The sequence below is a fragment of the Vulpes vulpes genome, unplaced genomic scaffold (genome assembly GCF_048418805.1).
Source record: "Vulpes vulpes isolate BD-2025 unplaced genomic scaffold, VulVul3 u000000652, whole genome shotgun sequence".
Classification (NCBI taxonomy): domain Eukaryota; kingdom Metazoa; phylum Chordata; class Mammalia; order Carnivora; family Canidae; genus Vulpes; species Vulpes vulpes.
In genome coordinates this window covers 1175524-1195448 of record NW_027325771.1, presented here as the reverse complement: position 1 = coordinate 1195448, position 19925 = coordinate 1175524, and the positions used below count along the sequence as shown (strand labels likewise).

Below are 19925 nucleotides of genomic sequence, written 5' to 3'. Positions count from 1 at the left end.
TTATTTTTTATTGGTGTTCAATTTGTCAACATATAGAATAACACCCAACGCTCATCCCGTCAAGTGCCCACCTCAGTGCCCGTCACCCAGCCACCCCCACCCCCCGCCCACCTCCCCTTCCACCACCCCTAGTTCATTTCCCAGAGTTAGGAGTCTCTCATGTTCTGTCTCCCTTTCTGATATTTCCCACTTATTAAAAAAAATAAAAAACTAAGACTTTTAAAGCCTACTTCTGTTTTTCTTGAGGAATTAGAGTAATTTACTGATCTCTGTCATGAATTTTTTTACTCCTGCTTTGATACAGAAACTACAGTGTGAATATAGTTCTGTATTCTATAAAACTACAGTGGTTCTATAGCGGTGAATCATCCATCAAGTGTGAAAATCGTGGAGAATTTTTGATTTGTGTGTATGTATAACTGAATTTATTGCAGAGATATGAAAAATGGGTCAGCTTTTAACATTAACATATACATTTAATTTATGATAATTGCTCCTTTTGGTAAATAATTATATTGACTATGTAATTCAGATCTTTTATATCCTTGTCAATTTTTTTGGTCCGCTGCTTCTATCAGCTACTGAGAGAGACATGACAAAATCTAACTTGTGATTTTGGGTTGGTCTAGCTCTTTGGCTTGTGAATTTTTTTTTTTAATCTTTTGAAGCTATTTCAGATTTGATATGATGATACATACAGATTTGATATGATAATAACCTCTCTTTCAACTATATGCCAACTTCCTCTTTCTTTACTAACATGTCTTGCTTTAAAATCTACTTTTTCTGATACTATTTTGGCCATACTTGCTTTCTTTTGGTTAGTATATCTTTTTACTTTCAAGATTTCTGTCCTTTTTTTCTTTTATTTTTTGAATTTAAAAATTCCATACCGACCGTAGTGGTATTATATTTGGATTACTTCATTTACATGAAGATAATTGCTGGTATATTTGGAATTATATCCTATAACTGTCTATTTGACTTATGTTTTATGTTTTCGTTTCTCCTGTCTTTGTGATTGATAAAATGTATATGTGTATGTGTATATATATTTTTTAAGATTTTATTTATTAGAGAGTGCAAGAGAGAGTGTAAGCTGGGGGGAGGCAGATGGAGAAGGAGGGGCTGACTCCCACTGGGCAGGGAGCCCGATACGGGACTCGATCTCAGGACCCTGGGATCATGACCTGAGCCGAAGGCACACGCTTAACTGACTGAGCCACCCAAGTGCCCGAGGAAAACATTTTCTAATTGGCTTTTTCTTCTGTAACTTGTTGGTTATGTTTTTCTACTGTTACCCTCAGCTTAAAATGTACATATCTGACATAAGCATAATAAGCTATTACTTTTAACATTTTCTTAAACTGGTAGACATTTGAATCCCATTTTCCTTTCACATTATTGTCAGGCATTTTAGTTTTACAGATATTTTCAACTCCATGACATCATTCCTATTTTGTACATTAGACATTAATATATTTTGTCCACTCTTTGATATCTCCTCTTGGGTGCCTGCTTATGTTGGAGATCATTTTGTTTCTGCTTGAATAGTTCCTTTTAGTGTTTCTTTTAGTGCTTGCCTGCTGGCAATGAGTTCCCTCAGTATTTGTTGGAAGCATTTTAATTTCAGTGTCATTTTTAGGGATTTTTTTTTTTCTTTTTGAGAGGAGAGAGGGGCAGGAAGGAACAGAGGCAGAGGGAGGGAACCCAAGCAGACTCCCTGCTGTGGATGAGGCCTGATGTGGGGCTCCATCTCACAGCCTTGAGATTATGACCTGAGCCAAAACCCAGAGTCGGACACTGTTGAGCCACCAAGGGTCTGACTGAGTCACCCGGCTGCCCCAGGGATGTTTTTGATGGGCGTGGACTCTTAGGACCTCTGTTATTTTATTTCATCGCTTTAAAGATAACATTCTGTTGTCCTCTGACTTCCATAACTTTTCTAAGGGGTTCCCTTTTCTGGAATTTTTAAGGCATTTTGTTCTTTTTCCCATAGTTCTCTGATGCCTTTAAGAATATGACTTTAAAATTTTTCTGTTTTGATTTTCTGGTTGTTATCAGCAGGAATATTGGACTTCTGTGATCTGTTTTATCCTGTTTGTAAATGGAAGCCATTCCTACTTGAAAGGATCTTCATTCGTTTCTTCTTTCTTTCTTTCTTTCTTTCTTTCTTTCTTTCTTTCTTTCTTTCTTTTTCTTTCTTTTTATAAAGATTTTATTTATTTATTCACAAGACACACAGAGGCAGAGACACAGGCAGAGGGAGAAGCAGGCTTCCTGCGGGGAGCACGATGTGGGACTTGATCCCAGGACCCTGGGGTTACAACCTGAGCTAAAGGCAGACGCTCAACCACCGAGCCACCCAAGGGCCCCTGAAAGGGTCTTTCAGAAGAAATGTCTTAGAAGCCTTTTATGTAATTTTAGTGATCTTCCCTAAAAAAAAAAAAAAAAAAAAGATTCTGTTATTCCCCTTGGATTTAACCAATTTATATTCACTTATGTTTTATTGATTTAGTTGTGATTTGGGACAAGAAATTTGAATGATCTTGTTATTTTACACTACACAAAAGATGGTTAAAACATGCTTTGAATAAGTGGCTCCTAAACTTTTTAAATCATCTGCTCCTTGAACACTTCTAAGTGTTCTCTAATTAAAAGACACCTTCTCTCTCCACGAATGTCTAAAACTGGGCATATATCTTGAGGGGCCTAAGGAATACTTCTCTTCTCTCCCCTTTCAGCTGTACCCCTACCTATGGGTTTCAGGATGAGAGTCTTTGTACTAAGTATGGAAAATATAAAGGTTGAGGTTAATGTAAAGGTCTAGTAAGTCAGTAAACACTTGCCCACTGCTGTTTTTACTAACGTGTTGGGGAGAAAAGTATGCTGGGCCTGGGGCTGGTACATGTGGATTTAATGTGACTTGTGGCCCTGCCACTCACTGGACCTGATGGTACCAGGGTTCTCGTTTATGTGATGAGAGTCATAATAATACTTCCTAGGTCTTACTGTGGGAAAAAGATTAAAAAGACACAATAAAGCGCCTTGCGGTTGTGAAATACCATGTGCACAAAAGATAATATATGTGTACAGATATGTGCGTATCTATAATATATGCACACAAAGGAAATAAGTTCTGCATTTTCTCATGTTGGTTTAAAGAAGTACTTAAACACAGTAATTTGGAATAAAAGACAATGCTCATAGCACTTTCTTTGAATTGTGCTTGAAGAATGTAAAGAGGATGACCTAACTTGTAGGTTGGAGTAGAAATCAAGACACTGCGTACTGTTCATCTGGGCTCTGGGATCCTGAGGTAGTTAGTATAACTAGTTCCTATACTCCTATTTACCTACCTATAAAATGGGATTATGCACTTTAAAAAATTCTCAGGAATCTCACAACATTTAATAACACACTGCTCTGCAGGGAAGGTTCTGTGTAGAATAATTATTATCTTTTTTTTTTAAGATTGATTAATTGATTGATTCATTCATTCATGAGAGACACACATACAGAGAGAGAGAGAGAGAGAGGCAGAGACACAGGCAGAGGTGAAGCAGGCTCCTGCAGGGAGCCCGACGTGGGACTCGATCCCAGGTCTCCAGGATCACGCCCTGGGCTGAAGGCGGCGCTAAACCACTGAGCCACCGGGGCTGCCCTAGAATAATTATTTTTTTATTGTGAAGGCAATTTTCCGATGTTGAAAACAATCAAATTTGATAATTCACTTAGGGCATTATGTTGATATTGGTTTTAATGGCATGTATTAGTAAACTTTTAATACAGTATTTAGCACCTCACTGAACATATACTTTTAATGTGCTCCTGTCCTAAGGGTCACCCCATGTAAAGGCTGTGTAGGATACCTTGGAACACAGCACTACATCTTATTGTCATATGAAAATGTCACCATTGTCATTAAATGGTATTTACCATGTTCCCATTATTATTTGGTTCTATAGAAGTTAGAGTTGAATGGATAACTTTGAGAATATGGCGAAATCCATAAACCTTTCCTCAGAAAAATGGACACATACACATATGAAGGGAGTTTTGCTAACAATTTTAAAAGGTACCCAGACCTCCTGAAATCCAATTATGAATCTTCCTGCGGCTCCAAATTAAGAAACACCACTATAAAAAGATGCATGCTTTGTTCTCATTGTCATAATTTGAAACTGCAGTGTTTATTGCCTATTCATGCCACATATTTTAGAAACTAGTTGGTGAAGGTTGTTTGGCAAAAGACATTGTTACTGACCATGTATAATTATGCATAGATATGTTGTCTGTAGAGAGTGAGAGTGAAGACGGGAGTACATTAGCACAAGGATATTCAGTGATTAGGACAATATAGGCACCAAGTTACTTAAGGCATTTAGATACCTAGTTTAAAAAAATATTTAGAATATGCACATCAATGCCAACCATTACCATCGTAAAGGTCATTAGAAGAAGAGTTGAGTAGTTGGATGAAAGAAATAGTATAATGGCCAATAAGATTGAATACCTTTTCTGGTTCTTTGAGAAGAAATCTAGAGGGAAGCCTGGGTGGCTCCATGGTTGAATGTCTGCCTTCGGCTCAGGTTGTAACCCCAGGGTTCTGGGATCGAGTCCCTCATCGGGGTTCCTGCATGAAGCCTGCTTCTCCCTCTGCCTGTGTCTCTGCCTCTCTCTCTCTCTCTCTCTGTCTCTAATGAATAAATAAATAAAATCTTTTGAAAAAAAAAGAAGAAATCTACAGATGGCACAGCATTTCAGCAGAAGGCTTGGTCTTTGAGAATTATTGATGAGTTTTACAAGTAGAATTTCTGGAAGAAGATGTTTCTTGATAAACGTTGGTTTAATTAACTGTGTGTGTGTGTGTGTGTGTGTGTGTGTTTATGTTGAGGTGTATTCAATCTGGTTATAATCCAGCTTTCCTACTCAATATTTGTTCCCATTTTCCATGCTACTGGTCCATAGAGATTTTAGAGGGGTATTTGAGTACTTTTTATTTGAGCAAGAGAAAATAACAGGTGGTACACCTTCACTATTCAAAAAGGAAAGGGACTGTGAGGTTCTTCTCAACTGGTTCACTTGAGAAAGTGAACATTCTGACCTACTTTAGGCAAATGTGAATGCAGATGTCAATAGAAAAGGGAAGACCAGAATTCTTGAAGTTGAAATTTGGACAGGCCACTAACAATGTTAATGCTATTTAGCAGTATCTTTAATAAAAGTGGAGAGTACGTTTCAGGGATAGGGGAAAGAAGACGAATGAAACTGATGAGGGAACGGTTTACTGTCCATAAATTGGGAAATAAAAGTTTTGGCAAGGTGGTGATGAAAATGATACCTGTGACCAGCACAGGGGGGCAATGGAGTTTGCTAGAACATTACTGGGAAACAGTTTGGCAGTTTGCAACCAGCTTTCACATTTTTGGACCATTTCTGGAATTTTATTCTACAAAAGTAAAGCATAAAGTGATGTACATGAAAAAGTTTCTTGTATGGTTTATAATGTTAAGCTAGAACCACTCTTAAAGTACAACAGTACAGGGATGATAGGGGGAAATATTGGAACATCACGTTTGATGGAATGCAAATAAAAATGGTGCCAAAATTCAGAAGATGGAAAAGTACTTTCGATAGAAGAGAGAAGAGCACAACCAAATGCGTACTCACGCCATGAGGATAGCTCGGTAAGGGTTAGCTGTGCATTGAACAAAGACTGGAAGGCAATAAAAGAATGAAAACAAGTTGATACATTGGGGTGGCATCGGGATAGATGGGATTTAGATTTCTTTCATTGCTGTCATTTTGTTCGATACTGAAAAATTTTAGACAGCCTTCTAACTTAATGTGCTTAAGGATTTTTGAGTTTGATAATGAATTAATTGGCAATTGAGATACGTGATGTGAGGCCTGCTTTTGCTCCTAACAGGTAGCTGTTTCCAAAACATTTGGATGAGTTGCCTGTTCTTTCCCCCACTGGCCGGAAATGTCACCTTTATGATATAACCTCCCTGCATCTGCTTCTGGACTCTGTACTCAGTGGTCTGTCCCTGTGCCCATCACATTGCTTAAGGCATTATGGTTTTATATAGATTTTTAAAAAAAGGCATTATGGTTTTATTGCATGCCTTGCTTTGTGGTAGGACACGTTCTGACCGCACTCTGCACAGGCCAAGCACTGTCATTCTCCAAACTGTTTCTAGTCTTGTGCATCTGTTCTTCCAGATGCACTTGGAAACAAGCCTCTTTCATTTGAAAAGTGTTTGGGTTTTGACTAGAGCGCGTTAAAGTTTTAGATTCATTTGGGGAGATAATTTTTGCCTATTATGCCTCTTACTGTGTCCAGAAGTTTTAGTGAAATGAGTGTGTTCTTTCTTTTAATTTTAATTTTGTGATTTAAATGTCATTAATTAACAGTGTATCATTAGTTTCAGAGGTAGAGGTCAGTGATTCATCAGTTGCGTAGAACACCCAGTGCTCATTCCATCATGTGCCCTCCCCCATGCCCGTCACCCAGTTACCCCGTCCCCCTACCATCTCCCCTCCAACAACCTTCAGTTTGTTTCCTATGATCAAGAGTCTCTATGGTTTGTCTCCCTCTCTGATTTTATCTTATTTTATTTTTCCCTCCCTTCCCCTATGATCCTCTGTTTCTTATATTCCACATGAGTGAGATCATATAATTGTCTTTCTCTGATCCACTTATTTAGCTCAGCATAATACCCTCCAGTTCCATCCATGTTGTTGTAAATGGCAAGATTTCATCCTTTCTGATGGCTGAGGAATATTCCATCGTGAATATATAGACCACGTCTTAACTTTGCGCAGTGGCAGTATCGTAGCCAATGAGGTTTATCCGAGGCACAATTATTGCTAATTGAAAACTAGACCATGTCTTCTTTATGCACTCATCTGTTGAAGGACATCTGGGTTTCTTTCCATAGTTTGGCTATTGTGGACATTGCTGCTGTGAACATTGGGGTGCAGGTGCCCCTTCAGATCACTGTGTCTGTATCCTTTGGGTCAATACCTAGTAGTGTAATGTGCTGGGTCATAGGGTAGCTCTATTTTTACCTTTTTCAGGAGCTTCCATACTGTTTCCAGAGTGACTATACCAGCTTGCAGATAGACCCATGAAAAAATGCTCTACATCAGGCAAATACAGATCCAAACCAAGTGAGATCCCACCTCACACCAGTGAGAAGGGCTAAAATTAACATGTCAAGAAACCACAGATGTTGATGAGGATGCAGAGAAAGGGGGAACCCTCTTACTCTGTGGGTGGGAATGTGTGTTATTGTAAGTTTGGGGTATAGTAGATTCACAGAAAGATGATGAGACATGTTTAGTATTTCTGCACAAAGTAGAGTGATTCTGGTACTGATGCCAGTAAATCCTTTCAGGGAAGTGTAGGGCTGTAATTGCCTGGAAGTGCAAATTGACTCCAGATGGGGAAACCACGGGGGCACAGTGAAGTTCTGTAGCTGGGAGTTTATCTCTGTGTCATTAATAAAATTAGTGGCCCTTTAAGAAAACCAGATTTTCAGGGGCCCCAGTGGTTAGAAAGACCCCAGTCAGGCCCCCAATTTGTCACTCGTGGCCGATCATTTTTACTGTCCTTGTTTTTCAGAACATCTTCGGAAACTCATTTCTCCTGATGTGCGTAGCCGAGTCTGAACCTCTTTAGGGCTTTAATTTTCTGGAATGAAAATGTTCGTGTCCATACATACTCATATTTTCTTTTTCTGCCATCCTCTCCCGCCTGCCCCTCCCCATCCCATCCTATCCCATTGGGTTTCTCGTAGTTTCTGCTTCCCCCCATCCTCTTATAGTACTTTCCATGTCTTTCTGATCACTCTGTGATGAGCAAATAAGAGGAGCCCTTTTAGGGCTGACTGTATTCTTAGTGCTAAGACTGTGCGCATCTCCCTTTAACGGATGGACCTTCTTCCTGACCTGTTTTTGTCCATCTTCTTTTACCAACGTGGAGCACGAGCACGGGGTGGTCTCATGACGAAGACACACGCAGACTGTAAAACTGTTCTGTTTGGGGTTGTATTGCCTTGGAAAGGCCGTCAAAGTCCTCAGTTGGTTGTGGTCCTCGTTCACCCAACCAAAGAAAATAGTCGTGTGCTGGTTGCTTTGAACAGAGACAGATGAGATAGTCTTCGTGTCTGTGAAAAGCTTTGATCTGTTGATACAGTTTGTTTTCTTTTACAAAAAAAGAAAAAAGTTACAAGCCAGGTCAGATTCTGTCCGTGGACAATTAACAGTCCCTTTAGCGACCAGGAACATGACTAATGCAGGCTGTTCTTCCTTTTTTAGGAAATGGAATTTCATCTAGGTTTCCTCTCTGTCATGTCAGACATTTGTCACTTTTTTTTTTTTTTTTTTTTTTTTTTGCCTTTCAGATCCTTTTCCTGAGCTTTCTGGGGAGCTGTCGTGTGGTGGGTTTCTCCGGGCATATCACTTTCTATGGGTTGCATCCGTGCTGTGCATGTGTGCGTGGGCTCACGTGCAGAGAGGGGCTAATCCAAAGTCGGAAACTAGTGATTTCTTTCCCCAGAAACCAATTGGTATTTATACCAATTCATAACTTAGGGTAATATTTTGTGTGCCATAGATTTCAAACCAGCAGGAAAACATAGCCTTTTTGTATTTTTAAAGTTTAGACGAAACACCCGCGTGGTTATTGGAGGAAGGAGCTGTGCGCCCATTCTTTTCCCCAAGCGGGTCGGCCCTGCTGCACCTGCTGCCGCGCGTGGGACCCACGGCGTCCGCCAGCGGGAGTGGACCAGGGGGACTGTGGGGAGCGGCTCAGTTTTGCTGGCCACGGGCCGAACCCTGGCCCCCGGGCCACCCTTCCCACCTCCTCTTCCTGTGGCCGCCACCCCAGGCTGAATGTCTCCCTGGAGGACTCTCTTCCTATTGCTTTTCTGTTTCTGAGCGGAGGGAGTGTCCTGGGTCCTTGTAGCCTCCCCGCCACCCGGGATGGCCCAGCGGCCCGGTTTCCCCCTCATCGTGGAGCCGATCGAGGTCTTCCCGCAGCCTCTGGGGTGAGGTCCTGAAGAGCCCTCCCCTGCCCCTGCTTCCTCGACTTCCCTTCCTTCCCGGAGTGGCTCCTCTCCTGCACCCGGGCACTTAGCAGGGTGTGTGCCCGCTGGAAGCTCTCGGGAGGCAGTGCGAGGCCAGGCCAGGGGGAGGCAGGACTTGGGGTTCCCTCGGAGGAGACGGACAGCGATGGAAACGGCACAGCAAGCCTGGGGCCGTGGTGCTGTCGACTTGGCAAAGCTTGTGCATATTTAAAGTTCTTACAACCAACTGTGATCCAGGACAGGGTAAGGCGATAACTAAAAACAATGGTTTTGACCCTTTGTACTATGGTGGTATGTCAGGGACAGAAAAAGAAATGAGTAGAATCAGTGATGTCCATCAGGTAGGAAGAATTCAAATGAAATAAAGACAACAAGGTTGAATCACATTTATAGAGCGAGTAAATTTTAAAAATTTCTTCCCTTTGCTCTGGACTACTTCGGCTTTACAAATAGAACAGACCGGCTCTGATGTCCTTATTATATTTTATTTTATATTTTATTTTATTTTGTTTTGTTTTATTTTATTTTATTTCATTATTTTATTATTTTATTTTGTTATTTTAATTTATTATTTTATTTTATTTTATTTTATTTTATTTTTATTTTTTATTTTATTTTATTTTATTTATTTTTTATTTTTTATTTTATTTTATTTTATTTTTTGATGTCCATACTTTAAAACGTCAGGAGGCATCTTGCTGTGGTCCCGAGTGTTTGTTGTTGGAAAGAGAATTTGTGCTACTTGAGTGTCAACCATGTGAAATGAACCTAACAAATAACACTATTTTGGACCCCAGCCCTTCTTTTATTGTGTGTTGTTGTCTTTTTTTTTTTTTTTTTTTTAAGAGTCAGGACAAGAAAGTGTGATGATACCTCAACTTACTCATTTTTTAGGGGCAGATGACTGTCTATGCAAAGTTTGGGAAAAATGTTTATCTTCCTAAAGATGCCGAGTTTTACTTTATTTATAATGGATCTCATCAGAGACACATCGTGATCGCAAAACGCACTGAGGATAATGTTCTCCAGTCCAGCATTCCAGGTGAGGTGCAGTCTTTACTCTGCAACTGGGAAGTCTGTCTGGAAGCATCCTTCCTCCAGGGACGTAGGCTGGGAGGAGGACCAGGAGGAGGAAGTAAACAGTGCTCCGAGTGAGATGGGTGTGAGGGAGGTATGGGGGGGCGGGTGCGGAGGAGCAAGGGTCAGGACCCATGAGCACACTCACCCTGGGTCAGCTTGCTTCTGAGGCTCTCCCAGCTGCATCAGCCTGGCCTCAGACCAGGCAGGCCTATCCTGTTGGTGGCACTCAGCTTTCAAAGTTGGCTGTGCTTTGGGTGTAGTCCAATGGAGGAGTCGCTCCTAGTCTCACTTCCTGTTGTCCCAGGGCCCATGGCCAGGGACGGTTCATGCAGCACGGAGATGGTGGTGGTGGCTTTCCTTCTCCCTCCCTCCCTCCTTCCCCTGCAGTCTGGCAGCCCCACTGTTCACTGCAATCCTGTTAGCTCTTTTTGGTGCCTGGGGTTCCTTCCTTGGCACTCTATGTATCGAGACTCATCCTTACTAGATCTCAGGCACCAGAACGTTCTCTTCCCACCACCAAAATGTTCACATTCCAACACTTGTCATTCTCCTATGTGTCGTCTTTTTACCGTGGTGATGGGTGACAAATTAATATTTCATGTTAATATTTGTTAAGAGCTAATAGTTCTCAGATATATTTGTTTCATATATTCATTGGGGTGTGGATTATGTATCTGAGACAGGAGGCTGGGGCCCAAAGATGGAGTGAAGGTCTTACTACCTGCAGGAGGGGGGTGGGTTTAGTTCAGGTTTGCTGATGGGTTAGATTTCCTTAATTGGGGGCCTATTGGGCCCTCTAAATTGCATCATGTAGGGAACCTTCAATTTTTTTTATGGATAGGATTGGCTTCATTTTTAGAGGAAATATATTTTTTATTTTTAAAAGATTTTATTTATTTATTCATGAGAGACACAGGGAGAGAGAGAGAGAGGCAGAGACACAGGCAGAGGGAGAGGCAGGCTTCATTCAGGGAGCCTGACGTGGGGCTTGATCCTGGGACCCCAGGGTCATGCCCTGGGCTGAAGGCGGCGCTAAAGCACTGGGCCACCAGGGCTGCCCAAAGAAAGAGATTTCTAAGTGCTTCTGCAGTCTCTCTGTTACGTGTGAAGAGAAGGTAGACAGTAGACATGCAAACAACACAGACATAGAATTGCAGAGATGTGCAAAGACTTTGCAGCCCTACCTGGGCTTGTTCATCAGATCAATCTGTTGTTCCATTTCTGAGACTGTGGGCATTGTTTTTAAAAGATTATTTACTTATTTATTCATGAGAGACTCAGAGAGGCAGAGACACAGGCAGAGGGAGATGCAGGCTCCCTGTGGGGAGCCTGATGCAGGACTCAATCCCAGGACCCCGGGGTCACCCCCTGAGCCAAAGGCAGATGCTCAACCACTGAGCCACCAGGTGCCCCGTGAGCATTTTTTCTCACATGCTGCTATAATTGATGTAACGCTTTCTACACAAGTTATCATGTTTTAGAGACTCAGTTGGGCATGATTATTGTTACCCTTTCCTTCTTACTACACAAGGAGCCAAGTAATAAATCTTAACCAGACACTCTGAGGCTCATCCCTACCGGGAGCCCCCCTCTTGCTGTGCCTATAGATGTATGTGTATTTTTATTGATAGTCCAGGCATACATCCAATGCATGGTCATACATGAATGTACAAAATATAATGTCCATAAAGAGTAATGGGTATAATGTGCAGTGAAAACCAAGGCATTCCATGTAATTGGGGGCGAAAAGTGCATTTTTCTGAATTATCTGTGTTCAAATTTAGATTAAGGTTGAACAACTTTAAACAACTGTTGGAGAGGAACAATAGGGAACCAGACCCAGGCAGTTAACATTTAGAGACTGTGGGCAATTTTAAGCTCTTTTCTCTTTGGTGCCATAATTGGTATCTTTATAAGAAAAAAAAAAGTCAAACCTCATTAATGGCATAGAGTTACTTTGGCTCTGTCTCTATTGCCTCTGCCTTTTGGCTTTGGGATTTACATTTATGCCTTCGCTGCCTTTGGCTGCTCCCTCCTTGGTTTTCTTTTACGAAGCCTCTAATGGAGGAGGAATGAGAGTAATAACTAAAGTGCCAATCTTAATATCGAAAATTCTGTCATTTTCTTTACTCGGATGCAAGGGTGAGCCTCCTTCCCACTCCTTGTGTGTTAAAGAAGGTCTGCTTGACGGTTCGTGCCCTACTTGAAGGGAGAGCTCTTAACCTTTGTTTTTAAACAAACTCCGTACGGGCAGCTGGCAGTTCCTGTTTCTGGACCATAAATGTCGCCTGTTACAGCTTTCCCAGGGGAGCCTTTCAGAAGCGTGGAGAGCGGATTTCTGTAGTCTGTCCTGGAAGTGCCCAGACTGGGGATGGAGGCCTACATTTTGTGCCTGCACCACTGGGTCATACTTGAAGAACGCGGCAGCAGTTCTCAGTAAGCTGGGATGCTCTTCTCCCTACAGAGGCTCCCGTTGGCCGTTTGCTTGGGGGCCAGCAGTGGCTGAGATCACCCTCCTTCCGTCCAGCTGTGATTATGATCATCACAGCAGTGTGGCGGTACAAAGCCCTGGGTGTTCTGCCAAAGGCAGCATAATGTGCCTGGGTAGTAGCTTCCCCGCTGGCCACGTGAAGGAGGAGTGTAGGAAGGAAGCACAGGGAGCGGGATTAGATGACCACACACAACAGAACTGTTAAGAGGACCGCCAAGGCACAGAAGCTATCCTCAGGAGTGGCAGGAGTCGGGTAATGAGCAACGTCTGTAAGTCTTTCTGTGGAGTGCTCTTCACCCACCCTTGCTCACATTCGAAGGAATTCTTTGGAGCTACTTTGTACAACTATCATCTAAATAAACACATAAAAATGTAGGACTTGGGAGGAAGTGGCAGAGGAGGAAAGGGCAAAGGCCTTTAAGGAGACGACCTTGAATTGAGGGGTAAGTGGGGTAAAGCTACAAGGTGAAGGTGTGCCAAATAACAATGTTTGATTATGATAGGAGAATAGACATGGAGGTGCTCAGAGCTCATAAAAGTTGTTTTTAAAATCAGGAGTCACTGAAAGAAGATGGAATGAGCTTTAATCTGGCCGCACAAGCGTGGCAGCATGGGAAGATACCTGGCTACATTTCTATTCTCTTCTGCCTTTTGTGCTCCTGGAGTGGGGGGTCTGCGTAGGCAGTGCAGGGAGGCTGGTGACTCCTGACTTGGACACCGGGTGAGCCTCTCCTTTATTTAGCCTCTAGGTGTGAACTGTTTACTGTCTTGTCGTCCAGGGCATGGGCTTCAGGAGACGGTGACGGTGTCTGTGTGCCTCTGCTCAGAAGGTTACTCCCCAGTGACCATGGGCTCCGGCTCAGTGACCTACGTGGACAACATGGCTTGCAGGCTGGCTCGTTTGCTGGTCACCCAGGCTGATCGCCTCACAGCCAGTAGTCATCAGACCTTTCTGACTCCATTTGCCCTGACGGTGGGAGCATTGCCTGCTTTGGACGAGGAGCTGGTGCTGGCTCTGACCCATGTGGAGTTGCCTCTTGAGTGGAGTGTCTTGGGAAATTCTTCACTTGAAGGTGGGTCTTCACCAGAAAATTCAGATGTCTTTCCTCGATGTGATGTTAAGAATGTGCCTTACAATTTGTTGTCTGTCTCCCTGGGTTGGTTTTCCTGAGCATTTTTGACCTGAGCCTTATTCTGACATGACTGGATTCCCTGAGATCCTGAGTCACTTGACTCTGGGCTGGTTGATGCTCCTCAGCTCTATTCCAGGTGGCGGAGAGCTTTGCCTCAAGGAGGGAAGGACTGTTTCTTGGTGGCAAGTTCTTGAGCCAGCTGCTTTGGAGTGTGGCTCTACTTCCATTGGCACCTGTTCATGCTGTGCCATTTTGCCAAGAAGGTAGAGTCATCAAGCAAGGAAAGACAGGCAGCTGGCTCTGTGGGAACGCTCAGAACAAGTGTGGTGTGCAGGAAATGAAACCGATGCATCGACATCTTTAAAATGCCAGAGTCACCGAGAGCCTTCAAACATTTGCACTAACTTTGGGATAAACCTCGGGATGGCTCCTGTTGATTAAAAGACTGAATAGGCTCTTAACATCAATCGTGACATCTGTGTGTGAACAAAGAAGGGGGTTGTATGTAAGTCCATGCCAGGCAGGAGGCTGACCCGCTCAATAGATACTTCTTACAGTGATAACTAATCACGGAATTTTATTAGAAATAGATATTGGTTTATATTTTACTGAACACACATATACTTGTGCTGTCTTTCTCCGTTATTGTATGACTTTAGTGGTTGGATGATGCTGTTTTTGAGAGTTTCTACTTCCTTTTTCTTTCTTTTTTTTTTTTTAAGATTTTATTCATTTATTCATGAGAGACCCAGACAGAGAGGCAGATACACAGGCAGAGGGAGAAGCAGGCTCCTTGGAGGGAGCCCGATGCGGAACTCGATCCCCAGTCCCCCGGGGTCACGCCCTGAGCCGAAGGCAGATGCTCAACCACTGAGCCACCCAGGTGGCCCCAGGAGTTTCTACTTTCTGACAAATTCTGATTAAAGACTGGTTTAAATTTGATTGTGGATAAGATTAAATGTGCTAATTGAGGTAAAGGGTTGTGATTTTTGTAAACAGGATCATATGGCCATAAACCACAGACAGAGAGGATCTCCACTTGTTTCTTTCAAACAGGGTTAAAGTAAAACTCTCTTGGGAAATTAAAGATGTTTCTTTATTCTTTAAGATCTTGGATGAGACCAGTCACAATCCTCGTTCAGTGCTGAGCCGTGTCTGCCTCCTGTGTGCTGATTTAGCTGTATGGTAGCTGATTGGGATGTGTAAGGGGTGGTATCTGTTCTCCTCACCATTATCTCCAAGGATCTACCAAATGGCTTGGAGCATATCAAGTGTTCCAGAAGTATTTGTGGTATGAATGGAAGTTGTATTTGGGACCTTCAGAAGGAAGTTACACATGCTAGACATCACTATTGTTATTCATATGTATATAAAAATGTACCTGTTTTCTGGCTAAGGAATTTATTCATGTTCATATGAATATATAACTTGTTGTATATACATAAACAGCTACATATATACAGGAGCATGTTCCTGTATATTCAAACATACCTGTATATGTACATACATATATATCTATAGATCTGTGTGTGTATGTGTGTGTGTGTGTGTGTGTATATATATATACACATATATATAAATATATATATATATATATATATATATATATATATATATATATGTGCTTTCTGACTAGGGAACTTCTTTTTCTTAAGCTTCCTGGCCTTTTAAAAAACTCCAATATTAGAGGGTGTTTCACTTTCTGGAAGGGCAGATTCATTTTAACAAAGGCATAAAGTTTTCATACTTTTTCACCAGTCACTGCACTAAAGGCTACAAGTAAAGTGCCTCCAAGACCCCAGGAACAGCACTTGAAGGTCAGAAGGAGGCTCCTTCCCTAGCCCAGCACATCCCTCAGCATAGGGGCTTGGAGTCTGCAATGGGTTAATTTGTTCCCCTGCAGGCGACAGATTGTTGAAGATTATGTTACTTAATAATTGCACTTGGAGGGCACCTGGAGGGCTCAGTGGTTGAGCGTCTGCCTTTGGCTCAGGGCGTGATCCTGGGGTCCTGGGATCGAGTCCCACATTGGGCTCCCTGTGAGGAGCCTGCTTCTCCCTCTGCCTGTATCTCTTGTCTTTCTTTCTCTGTTTCTCATGAATAAGTAAATAAAGCCTTTAAAAAGAAAATAATTGCACGTGGATAACTTAAACTAAGAGCCTTCAAAATGAGATTCATGTTACACACATGCTATATTTTCATCCTAAAATTTAGGAATGAATTACTATTTCTTAACCTTTAATCTATAGATTGGCAATAGTACATACATATAGCTTTTTGTGTGTTGCAGGCGAATGTCTGCTCGGTCCCTGAGGATAGATAAACATAAGTAAGTTGGCTGAGCACTAGGCTAACTACCAAGTTGGCAAGGGTCACCTAACTGCCATTTTTATTGCTATTTGGAAATGTATTTGTGTTTTATAAGCTCCCATTGGTCATGACCTTTGGTTTATCCATATCCTTACAGTAGGCAAATTAATGTCACCAAGAGGTTCTTTACTGTGCATGAGATATATTTTATGGGAAAACAATTCTTGTGTCATCGTCATTGAGAATCTATGTTTTGGAGCTAGGGTCAAATCCTGACCCTGCTGCTAGGAGGCATCCTGGGCAAGAACCCTTTAGTTCTTATGTCATAAGAGTTTTGATTTCTGAAAAGAAGCATTATAGTACCCACCCCACTGGCTTGTAATGATTACATTAGGCAATATAGAGTGAATCTTCTATAACAGTATCTGAATATACTCAGTTCTCAGTAAAAGTTAACTTCCATGTGTGTATGTGAATGGATTTCCATATACAGAGCATGTTGTATGTACATATGTAGAATGCAAATTACATTTGCTCTGGACAAATGAGGCTACAAAGGATAAAATCTTGGGATTGTAAACCATTTCTTGAAAATCTCTAGGAAATTCTCTAGGCTTTCTCTTAGAATAATTTACAGTGCCTAGACCTATAATGGTACTTACTGACTACATCACTGTTCAGGGGTGGAGTTAATACCCTTTTTTCTTTTGGCTCCTCTGAGTGGGTGAATTCCACTACCTTATCTTAAAGTTTGCTGATCCTTTTTCCTATTTGATCTAGTCTTCTGCTGAAACTTTGTAGTGAATTTTCATTTCACTTATTATATTCTTGAGCTCTATGATTTCTGGTTGGTAGTTGGTTGTATTTTCTAATTTTTTTTTTGTTGTTGTTGTTGAAATCATCACTGTGTCCACACATTGGTTTCCTAACATCAGAAAGGATCTTTGTGATGTTATTTCGAACTCTGTTTTGGATAAATCACTTATCTCCATTAAGATTGATTTCTGGAAATTTATCGTATTCTTTTGTTTGGAATCTCTTCTCCTGTTTCTACATTTTCTTTCACTCTTTGTGTTGGTTTCTGCACATTGGATGAAGAGACAACTCTCCCAGTCTTGACTGACTGGTCTTCCATGATGAACCTTGGTCAGCCTAGCCCAAATTCCTATTTGCTTCTCAAACTTTAGTGATTGCCCAAGTTGCTATCTTTATTCTTAGTGGCCCCCAGTAGTTGAGGGTGTGCCAAATCCCATCAGTGTCCTGTAGGGGAGGATCTCCGTCACCACCCAGATGCAGGCTGATAAAGTCTACCCTCAGTCATGAGCTGGAACAGTGTGCAGTCAAATCCCTTGCAGGAAAAGAATGGGAGATGGGCATTTTTTGTTTGTTTGCTTCCACTGTGCTGAACCCTGGGGAGATAGTTACTGTAAGGGTTTCCGTGTACACCCATTAACAACTACTTCTTCATCCTTTACAGTCCTGCGGGACTCATGAATACATTGGCTGTCAGAGCTAAAGCAGTCTGAGGAGCTGTCCCTCAGGTGGCAGCTGTAAAATCTGGCATGCCAGATGTGTGTACAGGCTGCTTCCAGAGAGATGCCAGTGACCTGGATTTATTGTTGGAATGAACCAAAGCAAGAAGGTGGGGGGAATTGCCCACTGGCTCTCTTGAGGTCCAGGGAGGATCATCAGTCAGCTGTTACATGCATGCCAATTAGTAAATGGACCCTGCAGTTTATGAAGTATGCAGTCAATCCTTTCCAGAGAAAGACTGGGAGATGTGTCTTTCTGCCGGTTCCTCTATGCTGAGCCCTCAGGGGATAGTTACGGTGAGTGTTCGTCTGCCTGTTAAGAACTACTTCTTTGCTGTAGTCCTGTAGGATTCTTGGATGCAAGCCCCTCTGGCTTCCTCAGCTAGATGGAGGCTTTCAAAGTTGGGGTGCTAGATTTGATCCAAACCTTTCATTCCTCAGGGAGAAGCTGGGAACAGGGGTTCCCTCCTGATTGGATGGTGCTGTGCCAGGGGTAGAGTTGATGGTGAGTGTGTCTCAGCTTTTTGTACCCATGCTGATATGGGTGTTTCCACATTCACATAGTTGCTAGATTTCTCTCAAAGAGAATTGTTAGGTGTGTAGCTCTACATTGGGCAATTCTACGGGAGCAGGAGAGTTCAGGAGTCTCCAACTCCAGTCAACAACCTGGTCCTTTTTCAATTTAGTAGAATTTTCATCTGAGCAGTTTAGGATCTTGTAAATGCTCGATGCATCCTCTCCTAATGAACCTATTTTATTAGTGCTGCTTATCTGCAAGGTAGAGAAATAATACCAGACTAAGAAACAGTGGCCTGTGGCCCACTGGAGTTCATTGTGTGTTAAGTAATAGTGGCATCGTAAGTGGAAAACAGTTTCTTTCCTAGTAATTATTTCTAATACTTTTTCAGAAACTATTGAAAGCTTCACCATTTGCACTTAAAAGTTATTTAGGTTTATTTATTTATGCTTTTTGTGGGGTAAATGGATGTGCTGAATGGGGATTAATTGACATCTGTAATGACTCTTGGAAAAGTCTGTTGGAAGCCTTACCTGGGAAGTGGGACTGTGTTTCCTTGCTTTTTGCATTTTGTAATACTTTACTTTTTGCCGTTTCAATCACTGAGCTTTATCGGGAAGGCCTGAGATCCTGGAGAAGGGCCAGGCTGAACAGAGTGTTGTGTGTCATAAAGAAAAGCAGAGATTTTTCTTGGCCCTGTTTCTTACCCATCATTACTCACAACGCAACTTTATTTTATGTTCTAGGGAAGGAAATATCTCTGGTTTTATTTAATTTTGTGACATAAATAAAATTGGATTTCTGTTTCATAAAATTAAACCCAGTTCTTTGAAATAGCTTTCATGATAAAAAGCTTTTTGCAGAATGTCACGACCCCATATTTACAGTAAAACTTGGAGTAGAGTACTATATCCAATAAAATGTCACAATTTATCTTTTTTTGAGTACTTTAGTACTCAACTAAGTTTTTTTTTAATAAAGAGTGTTATTTCTCAGAGATTGACATAATTTTAACAAATTAACTGGAATAAGGTATTTTGTTTCATTCCTTGGTGCTCAGATAACTTATGGGTTAGTCTTCCCTTCCTGCTCAACCAGGTTACTTTATTTGTGCTCCCAGAAGTTGATATGGCTGGCAAGCACCAGGCTTGCCATGTCCAGCGGGAAGCCTACCATTTGAGTAAAGATCCCAAAGGGAGAACAAATATCATCTCAGAGGATTGATGGCATTGCCTTTAGGAACATAATAGTTCCTATCCCCACCTGTGGATTAAGTAGAGGTGGTCCTGGTTAAGCTTTTTCATAGAAGAAAAATAAGCTTACTTATATTTAAAAAAAAAACTCATAAAGACTATCTCTCTCGGCATATATTTACATTTACAAACCAGTATTTAGCAACAATTTATGTATTTAAGACCTTTTTTCCCTACGTATTTTTTTTTTAAAGATTTTATTCATTTACTCATGAGAGACTCAGAGAGAGGCAGAGACACAGCAGAGGACTTGATCCCAGGACCCAGGGTAATGACCTGAGCCGAAGGGAGACCTCCGTTCAACTGCTGAGCCCCCAGGCGTCCCTGCTCGAGTAAATTATCACAAAAAGTGAATTTGGATTTTTCTATAGTTCTCTATGCAAAATAGTTCACATGTTCAGAAGTCTCCTTAGAAGCACAAAATTTTAATTATGGAAAAGATGGAATTCTTATAACAGTTATGAAAACACAACACAGTCTTTTTTGGCCAGCTTTATTGAGACAGAGTTAC

At 41.7% G+C, this 19925-nt stretch overlaps 1 protein-coding gene and 1 pseudogene across 7 annotated transcripts in view; both read left to right on the top strand.

The window, feature by feature from the left end:
* ARHGEF28 (Rho guanine nucleotide exchange factor 28) overlaps nucleotides 1-19925 on the top strand; it is a 300222-nt gene that overhangs the window by 114050 nt on the left and 166247 nt on the right. For 5 of the 7 annotated variants that reach the window (XM_072745372.1, XM_072745371.1, XM_072745374.1 and 2 more), the window contains exons 3-4: nucleotides 9993-10140; nucleotides 13449-13742. The exons of the other annotated variants lie outside the window; for them this stretch is intronic. In XM_072745372.1, coding sequence (XP_072601473.1) covers nucleotides 9993-10140; nucleotides 13449-13742 — 442 coding nt within the window. The remainder of the gene's footprint in view (nucleotides 1-9992; nucleotides 10141-13448; nucleotides 13743-19925) is intronic. 7 annotated transcript variants of the gene reach the window in all.
* Nucleotides 6820-6948, top strand: LOC112908506 (U4 spliceosomal RNA; annotated as a pseudogene).